The 9,957-nt window shown below is 38.8% G+C and overlaps 1 protein-coding gene across 1 annotated transcript in view; it reads left to right on the top strand.

The window, feature by feature from the left end:
• Positions 1 to 4,504: 4,504 nt before the first annotated feature.
• Positions 4,505 to 9,957, top strand: part of LOC140728281 (dynein regulatory complex protein 11-like) — a 184,387-nt gene continuing 178,934 nt past the window's right edge. The window contains exon 1 of the mRNA XM_073046777.1: positions 4,505 to 4,809. Within this exon, the coding sequence (XP_072902878.1) occupies positions 4,799 to 4,809 (11 nt within the window). The 5' untranslated portion in view covers positions 4,505 to 4,798. The remainder of the gene's footprint in view (positions 4,810 to 9,957) is intronic.

Genomic DNA, 9,957 nt, shown 5'->3' with positions numbered 1-9,957 from the left:
GAATCAAACAAATCCCCTGAAGCTGAGATTGAAGACACTTGGAGGAAAAAACAGTAAACAAAATTATTACTTAAATAGAGAGAAATTATAAATTTTCTTGATAAAGAAAAATAAAACATAAAGGAATTTGTATTGCCAAGCAAAACTACAAGTTGATACATGCCACTTTAATGAAAATGATATTTTCTACATTAGGAAAAACAAGCAACATACATATTTTGTGTGAGATAACATTAAAATCACTAACTCCGCTTTCACTAACATGCATGGGATTTAATAATTTTGACTCAAAAAGATGTCGTGTGGCTGAAAATCAGCATATATTTCTGGGTATTTTAACACTTATTAGAATATTCAGTATCAATGATTTTTTTTGTTTGGATCAGTACCTATTTCCTGATAAAAATCATCACCACAAATGATTTCAAGAATGATGGATCAACAAAATTAATTTCCTATCTGATTTTTCAAATTTAATTTTCTGAAAAATTCCAATTCTTATTTACTCATAAAAGTTGTAATCAGATTTTATTCTCTCTGGTTCTCCTTAAAGGGCAATTCTCAAACTGCATTCTTGAATTATGAACTCATGTTTGCATGATTGTTACTGAAACTCAGTATCCAGACATCCCACCCAGCAAAAACTCATTTCAGGGAGGTAGCACCACCACCCCACCCCCTGCAGCCCCATATCCACCCCCCCCCCCCGGTCAAAGTCCAAGGGTGTATGTATTCAGGAGATTTGATTATGAAAGAACACAACAATTTATTTGATCACATATTGAAACTATTCACACACACATATAAAGTGTATATATATTCCTTGTTGAGTATTTTGTTGGTAGTCTCAATGCTGCTAGCTAAATGCTAATGCAAATAGCTTTTCTGTTTCTTTTACAAACTTTCCTTGTACTGTGATGTGGCTTGCTTGACAGATTTGAGAATTTTGCTAGAAGTCTCAACCTTATAGCCATCTGTGTCAATGTATTTGTTAATTTTGCAGGACATCAGATTCACAATGTTTTGTGAGACAGCTGACTTCTGAATTCTGTCTTAATGTGACGCACCATGCTGAATGCCCTTTCTACATCACAATTAGAATTTGACAGCACCAAAAGCAGCTTCATCAACTGACAGAGCTCTTTGAATCTCAACTGCCCTGTGTTCACAGATTTTACTTTGGACAGCTTCCCCAGAACTCATCAACTGGCAAATTTTTGTAGTTTTATTCTATTACAACTTTAAGCAAGTTTACAGGAAATTTGGCCTCATCACATAGGACATCAATAGAGTAGCTCCTTAGCAGCTAGCTAGCTAGTTTAAATAACATTAGCTATGCTAATAAATGAATGATACCTGTTAAACTCACCTCAAAATGTCTTTCACAATCATTTAACCCACCATGGACAATAGAAAAGCCTTTGTTGCAAACAGTGCAGCGAGCAACACTGTCATTATTTTTGACCCCTATTAGGCAGGGGTACAGTTTAGTGTAGCCTGGGGTGAAGTACGTTTTATATTTTCTTTTTTTGGAACACTCTGCCATGGCGCTGCAGGACACTAAACTGAACTGATGGACAATGAAAGATCGAGAGAGGTCAACTGTAAAGCCCGCCCACAGAGAAAACTGATAGGTCTACTTAGCACAAAGAAAGACCAATCAGGATGCTCTCTCTGTCACTCTCTCTTTCTCTCTCTCTCTCTCGCTCACTCTAAAAAAAAATTGATTTCTGGGATATTGTATATAACTTGCGGGCGTCAGGGAGCCGCTATCAATATGCGGGAGACTCCTGGAACTTCTGGGAGAGTTGGGATGTCTGCAGTATCCTAGCCTCGGGCCCATTTCATACTGCAGCCATTTATCTTGCCTTATCTGAGTTCGATGCTACTTCTGCATAAAATTGGTCACCCAAACTCTCTAGTTAGGGAGAGAAAATATCACCTACTGGAGCATGGACCAGGCAAGGCGATGTCTATGCATTGAAGGCACTCATCAACTACACATGTATTACTTTTGAAGGCCTTCCTGGCAGTTTCTTGCCTGGTTGTCCCTATGATGGGTGTATGAGGTCTCTTTGCACAAAGTACATGCCTCCTTCAGGTACCAGGCTGTTCAGGTGACTGATATCTCCCTTCCACCCAGCACTCAGCCAACCTTCACTAGTCATTGCAGTATCTATTCATACATTGCAACTGCTGCTGGAAAAATGAACAGTTCATCATTTTATGAGCTAGCTGCACAGATCACACTTTCATAGATAAATGCAAACTTTCAATATAGCAGTAAAACATCCTAAGCTGAAATTGAACCATGGAAATCTGATAGGCTCTTCTGTGAAACTCACAACCTTTATGGGGCTTTCACGGATAGTGCAGTAACCCAAGAGGTTGTTTCACTTTTATTAAAAGGCAGTAAAGCAATTTCTTAGCTCTTGTATTTAACTTCTATTGGGAAAATAATCAATTCCCACTGTGTAGGTGCAGTGAAACAAACAATTCCCACTGTGCATGTGCAAAGAAACAATATGTTTAATCTGTGGCTGAATTTATTTTAGCTTCCTTTAGCTTCTGAAATTACACACCTCCTTCACTTTGGTTGGAAAGGAAACACCTAAAATACTGTGCATAGTTTTGGTCCTCTTATCTTAAAAAGGATGTAATAGCAAATGAGACTGTTCAAAGGAAATTTGTCAGGCTAATTCCTGGTAAGAAAGGGTTGCCCTTTCAAGACAGGTTGGATGGTCTGTGTTTGCAGAACAATGAGGGGCGCCTTCTTTCAAATATATGAGATTCAAAATGAGCTTGACAGAGTAGGTGTTGAAATGTTGTTACTAGTTTAGGAGTCAGGGTCAAGGGGATATCACTGCACAATAACAGATTGTTCATTTAAAACTGAAACACATAGAAATTTCTTCTCAGAGGGTAGTATTTCCTGGAATTTTCTGCCCCTGGGTATGATGGAAGCTAGATCATTGGATATATTTAAGTTGGAGATGGAGAAGTGGGTAGATTGAGGAATTGAAGCTTATGGGAAACTGCCACAGAGGAGCTGAGGCCATTATAGATCAGTCATGATCATATTGAATTGTGCAGCAGGTTTGAAGGGGTTGGTGGTCTATTTCTGCTCCTATTTTCTTTTGTTCTTTAGAAATTGCTGTGGGCGAGAAAGGTCTCTGTGTAATTTAAAAAAATATATTTATAATAGAACCATAGTGCTAGGAAACAACCCATTCAGCCCACCACATTCATGTGGACTAGTGAGCACCAACTAGTATTATCTTATCTTCCAGGACTTGGCACATATCCTCTATGTCCAGGCAATTCCATTGCTCAACTGGACACCTCTTAAATGATGTTAGGAGCTCTGCTTCTACTACTTTCTATGGCAGTTTATTCCATGCCCTTAACAGTCTCTGGATGAAAAAGCCTTCTTCAGATTTCCTCTGAATCTCTATCCCTTATCCTAAATCCAAGTTCTCTACTTTTATCTACCTCTGAACAAGTTTCCTTCGGTCTAGTTTATCTGTAAGCCTCATAATTTTAGATCTATCATGTCTCCACTTAACCTCCATACCCCAAGAAAAACACCTGAATTCTCTAGTGTCTACTGGTAACTGAACTGAATCAAGCAACATTCTAGCGAAATTCCTCTGCATTCTCTTTAATGCTATCAAATCTTTCCCATAACGTTTTGACCAGCATGCATTATTGCACATACCTCAGAATTAAATCCCATCTGCGAATTCTTAGCCATTACTCCAATACATTTATAATACCCTGTAACCTCATACTAACTTCCACACTATCAACAATCCCACCAATCTTTGTGTCATCTTACTGATTACACTTCCCACACTCAAATTACCGGTATTCCAGTATATTACAAATGAACTAGCACCATTTCCCTTGTAATGCCAATAGTCATAGGCATCCAAACACCAAAACTCTCGCTTCTCACTTTCCGTTTCAATCACTAAGCCAACTTGCCCCGAATCCTACAGCCCCTGTCTTACTGGGAATCTTAGCAAAGGCCTTACCAAAATTCATGTAAATCACTCCTACTACATTGCTCTCATTTTCCTCTTTAATACGGGAGCGTTAATTTTTATCCATTGTGCAATAGGGGAGGGGAAAAGAATTTTGCAGGAGTCACCTTCCATAAATGCACACTAAAAGAAATAATTATCCGGGAATGCACAATGACACTGACCATACTACGTTTTCTGTTAAACATCTGAATTGAAACTGCCTTTCACAGTCCCAGTACCATTTGGGTGATTTGCAACAAACTTCAAAAGGGAGATTTAAACAATAAATAAAATCTCCGTTGCCTTCTCCTTTGCAAACAAAACTCCCCCCAGAGGTATCCTGGAACTTACATAACTTTTTTCACAATGTGTATAAACTGCGAGGCCGGCTGGCAGTTACCAAGACGACATTCACTCGCGTTGAGAAATACACATGCGCCAACTGAGGAACAGCACTGCGCATGCGTTGGCATCTGGTTGCCCTGGAGTTGAAAGTAGAGTGATAGAGTTAAGCTTTGAATTGCTAAGGGCATAGAGAATTCCCATTACAACGTGCGCGTACACCCTTGTTATACAAGGTGGTCACAGAAATTATCTAAGGAGCCTTATGCACGGATTTCAATTAAAAACCCGTTTCAAGGTCTTGTGCAAGTCAGAGTCTGGCATTGATTGTGTGGAGGAAGGTGGCAGCGAAACGAACAAGGCTGTAAAGGTGAGGTCCTGACCTGTTCCAAGGAGAATTCAGACTCGACCCTGATCTCTCAGCAATCATGTCAAACAGGTAAGCAAGAAGACGTAACATTTACCTTCCCTATTTTATGTATCCCAAAAGAGACTTTGAGTATTTCTATTGAATATACTGAATTAGTAAATTCTTTATAGACTGCCTGAATAAAAAAAATCACAGAATTTAGGATAAACATGAGTAAGCAAAGCTGTAGCACAAAACTAAAATGCATTGTTATGTTGTTATTTTTAAGTTCCTCTTGAGCATGGAAACTCAGCAAAATAGCACAAAATAGGTCCTTTTGGCCCACCTTCTTTGTGCCAACTGTGACGTTTATCTTTGCCAATCCTATTTGCATGTATTAACCTTGTATAACTGGATGTCTTTCCTGTTTAGTACCTGCCCATGTGCTTTTTAAGTATTGTAATTGCTTATGTTTCAGCCACCTGCTCTGGCAGTTGGTTCCATATAGCTACTATCCTCTGTGTGAAAAATGTACCCCTCTGATTGCCTTCATATTTCTCTCCTCTTTAACCTGTGCCTTTAGATCTGCACTCTTATGCCCGCGAGGAAAAAAAGACACAATTTTGCAATTTTGACTCAGTTGACCGACAGTTGACAAATGTTGGGTGGTTGGCATTGTTCACGTGGACTTTAGCAAGGCTTTTAACAAGTTACTGCATGGTAGACTGGCCTGAAAGTCAAAATTATGTGAGATCCAGGATGTGCTAGCCAATTGAATACAGTATTGGCTTAGTGGTATGAGTTGTGTTGGCACCTGGCCAAGTGGTTAAGGCGTTGGTCTAGTGATCTGAAGGTCGTTACTTCGAGCCTTGGCTGAGGCTGCGTGTGTGTTCTTGAGCAAAGCACTTAACCGCACATTGCTCTGAGGATGACACTGGTGCCAAGCTGTATTGGTCCTAATGCCCTTGGACAACATCGGTTGCATGGAGAGGGGAGACTTGCAGCTTGGGCAACTGCCGGTCTTCCATTAAAAAAAAACCTTGCCCAGGCTTGTGTCCTGGAATCCATGGTCTATCGAGACTAACGGAGGTCTATATGAGTTAGCGGATGGTATTGGAGGGTTGCTTTTGCAGATTGGAGGATTGTGATTGATAGTGTGTCATTAAAATTGGTAGTGTAGAGGACACTGAAGAAAGTGATCTAAGTTTATAAAGGGATCTGGATCAACTGAGAAAGTAGAGCAAAGAATAGCAGATGGAATTTTACTTGGACAAAACAAATAGGAATTGTTGCACTTTGAGAATCTAAACCAGGCAGGACTTGCACAGTAAATGATAGGGCCCTGTGGTGTGTTGCAGAACAATGAGACCTCAGAGTACAGATGCACAGTTCCTTACAAATGGTGATACAGATTGATGGGGTTGAGAAGAAAACATTTGGCATGTTTGCCTTCCTCAGTCAAGGCAATGAGTGGAGGAGTTGTGATGTCATGATATAACGTACAAGATATTGGTGAGATTACACTTGGAGTATTGTGTGCAGTTTTGTCTGCCTGGAAATAAGGAAGGATGTCATTAAGTTGGAAAAGGTGAATAAAAGTTGATGAGAATGTTACTGGGACTGAACAACTTGAGTTATAAGGAGAGGATAGACAGGCTGGGACATTGTTTTTCCCCTGGAAGCTAGGAGGTTGAGGTTTATAAAATAATCAGGGTATTGACATAGTATGGTCACAGTCTTTTTCTCAGAAAAGCAGAGTGTAAATCTTGAGGACAGAAGATTTAAAGAGAGAGGGAAAGATTTAAAATGGACCCAAGGGGCAACATTTCCACACAAACAGAGGATGGTGTATGGAATAAGCTGCCAGAGGAAACTGTAAGGATGGTAAATAATTACAATGTTTAAAAGACATTTGAACAGGTATATGAATGGAAAATGCCTAGTAAGATATGAGCCAAATGCAGGTAAGTAGAATTATTTGGGCAGAAGGAACTGTTTCTCTGTTGTATGACTTCATTGGTTAAAAAAAAGCAACTTTCCATAGGGATTAGCTAAAGAAGAATGAGTTATTTAAGCAAGTTGATGCTTTACAGTATCCACACCATTGTACAGCAGCATAAATCATAATCTTCAGAAAAAGAAGTTTGGTGGTGGGGCAGAAGAAAATAGAAAAAAAACTTAGTTCATACATGGAAAGGATGCTTATCCATCTTTTTGCTCCTTATTACTTCTCATAAATGTGCAGCAATATAACTAATCGGTGATCTACGATGCCTCCTCTAATCATGTAGCAATATAACATTGAGTTAAGCTGTGATCTTAATGCCTGGGCATTTAAGCATAAACTGGATAGTAAAACACTAGTTATTTAACTGTAGAAAGAGGGAAAAATTAAACAAATAGAATGAAATGGATACTACCTATTAAGCTTAAAATACTTTGAAATATGGCCTCATTATGTCACCAAAATGCTCATAAGGTATCATCATCTGGATAACCGTGATACCAGTTACACACTGAAGACTATATTAGTCATAAGGCACAATAACATGTACTGTATGTAAAACATAGTTTGTGAATTCAAAATGTTGCTTTAATGTTGACACTGTATATGTTCATTTACTTATTTAGTAATTACTTACGAAGGATTTGCTCTCAAAGCCAGTTTCAAAATGTTAGTTAGTGTTACCATCTGTAGCCTATCAAATTCTTGGAGTGCTGGCTATATCACTTCATGTTTCTTTAAATTATTGATGAATTTTGTACAACAGAATGCATCTGTTTACTAGTGTTTACATAAGCATACAGAATCTATGTAGTGGTCGCTAAGTAATGGATATCATGCCTGTAGAGCTGTCATTCTCATGATTCAAGATTGTTTGAGGCTTCAATTATACCGGTGCCTAAGAAGAATATGGTAACCTGCCACAATGGCTATCATCCGGTAGCACTTAAATCAACAGTGATGATGTGTTTTGAGATGAAGAATCCTTGAATCTCAATATTTATTACTTACTTATTTATTATTATTTCTTTCTTTTTGTTTTTGCAGTGTGTTGTCTTTAGCATACTAGTTGTATGTCCATCAGTGCAATATTTCATTGATTTTATTATAGTTATCATTGTATTATAGATTTATTGAGTGTGCCTGCAGGAAAATGAATCTCAGGGTTGTATATGGTGACATATATGTACTTTGTTAATAAATTTACTTTGATCGTTAAATGTCATTTCCTGTATATAACTAAGGAGAAAAAAAAAATGGAAACAATTAAGAACACAATAATACTATAAATAAGCACATAAGATGACTTATATACTGTACATATATTGATTGTATGTCCTTAAAGTAGAGCTAGGCTGTACATAAGGTGTCTGATGGGAAATAATTACGTAATTGTGGAGTTAGTAGGTGGGGGTGTTGATCAGTCTTACTGCTTGGGGAAAGTAACTGTTTTTGAGTCTGGTGGTCTTGGCCTGGATGCTACGTAGCCTCCTCCCTGATATGAGTGGGACAAGCAGTCCATGAGCAGTGTGTGTGGAATCCTTCATGATAGTTCCGGCACTTCTCCAACACCTTTCTGTATATATGTCCCTGAGGGCAGGTAGGCTGGTGCTAGTGATGCTTTGGGCAGTTTAGACTACCTGTTGTAGAGCCTTCTTAGCCACCACAGTGCAGTTTCTGTGCCAAGCAGTGATGCAGCTTCTTAGGATGCTCTCTACCGTGCTTCTTTGGAATGACATGAATATGGATGTGCAATGACCAGCTCCCTTCGGTCTCCTTAGAAAGTATTGGTGAGCTTTCTTGATGGTGTAGGATGTGTTCTGAGACCATGATGGGTTGTGTGTGATGTGTATTTATAGTATTTTAAAACTGCAGTGTTTCCACTGCTGTGCTGCCGATGTAAAAGAAAGTGTGAGTGTTGCGAGTTCTCCTGAAGTCGAAAACCATGTCCTTTATCTTCTTATCATTAAGGAAGAAGTTTTTATTTGCATGACACCAAGCTTTGAGCTTTTGCATCTCCTCTCTTTATGCTGTCTCATCAATGTTGCCAATGAGCCCCATCGCTGTTGTGTACTCGGTGAACTTGACAACGTGACTCCTTCATTCTCCTTCCACCAATTCAGGGAATAAAGTCTAAGCCTATATAACCTTTTCCTATAACGCGGGTCCTCAGGTACCAGCAACATCCTTGTAAATTTTCTCTGTACTCTTTCAATCTTAGTGATATCTTACCTTAGGTGATCAGAATTGCACATGCTACTCCAAATTTGCCCTCACCAATGTCTTAAACAAATTCAACATAGCACCCCAACTCCTGTACTCAGTAGTTTGATTTATAAAGGCCAATGTGCCAAACGCTCTCCTTACAACTCTCTACCCATAACACCACTTTCAGGGATTTGTGGATCTGTATTCATAGATCCCTTGGTTCTACTGTACTCCTCAGTTCCTACCTTCCACTGTGTAGGTCCTACCCTGGTCTCTCCTCCCAAAGTGCAATACCTCACAATTGTATTCTCTCTGTCATTTTTCATCTAATTTTTTCAGCTGCCTGATCCTGACTCCTATGACACGCCACTCATTACATTTGGCCATCTAGAAAATGCGTCTGTTTCAGTGCTCTCTGTTTCTTTTAGGCCCCCAATCTTCTATACATGCCAATTTGCTATCTTTGAATCTCGTCATCAAATGCCTTGTGGAAATGGTTTTTCTTTATCCGTAACACCTGTTATTTCTTCAGAGAATGCACATAAATTAGTCAAACTGTTTTAACTGCCCGTTTCCACATTCCGTTACAAAACTTTTATTGGTGGTTTCTAATACCTTTACAAAGAAAGATAACAGTCTGCTTTATCTACTAACTGCTTCCTTTCTTGTTTGAGTAAAGGATTTATTATTTTTCCATCTGCTGGAAGTTCTCTGAAACCAGAGCATTTTAGAAAAATAAAACAGTTGTGTCATCTGTCCACTTCATTTAAGAGCTTAGGAGCTTAGGGCTGAGGAGATATAAACTGCAACTTTAAAAATTCCTTGGTGATTGTATTTTTCCTGCGTTCCTCCAGTTTCTGATATATTGCTATTTTAGGAAATCTACTACTTTAATGTACTTGTATAGTGTTGTAGTCTATTGTCTATGGCAGGGTTTCTCAACTTTGTTTCCGTGAGAGGTTGCTAGCGGATTCCACGAGAGATGGTGACTTTAAAAAATAAACGTTTTTTGAACTTTGTGTGAT

This window comes from Hemitrygon akajei, chromosome 5, assembly GCF_048418815.1.
Source record: "Hemitrygon akajei chromosome 5, sHemAka1.3, whole genome shotgun sequence".
NCBI lineage: Eukaryota > Metazoa > Chordata > Chondrichthyes > Myliobatiformes > Dasyatidae > Hemitrygon > Hemitrygon akajei.
This window is presented reverse-complemented; position numbering and strand designations above follow the sequence as displayed.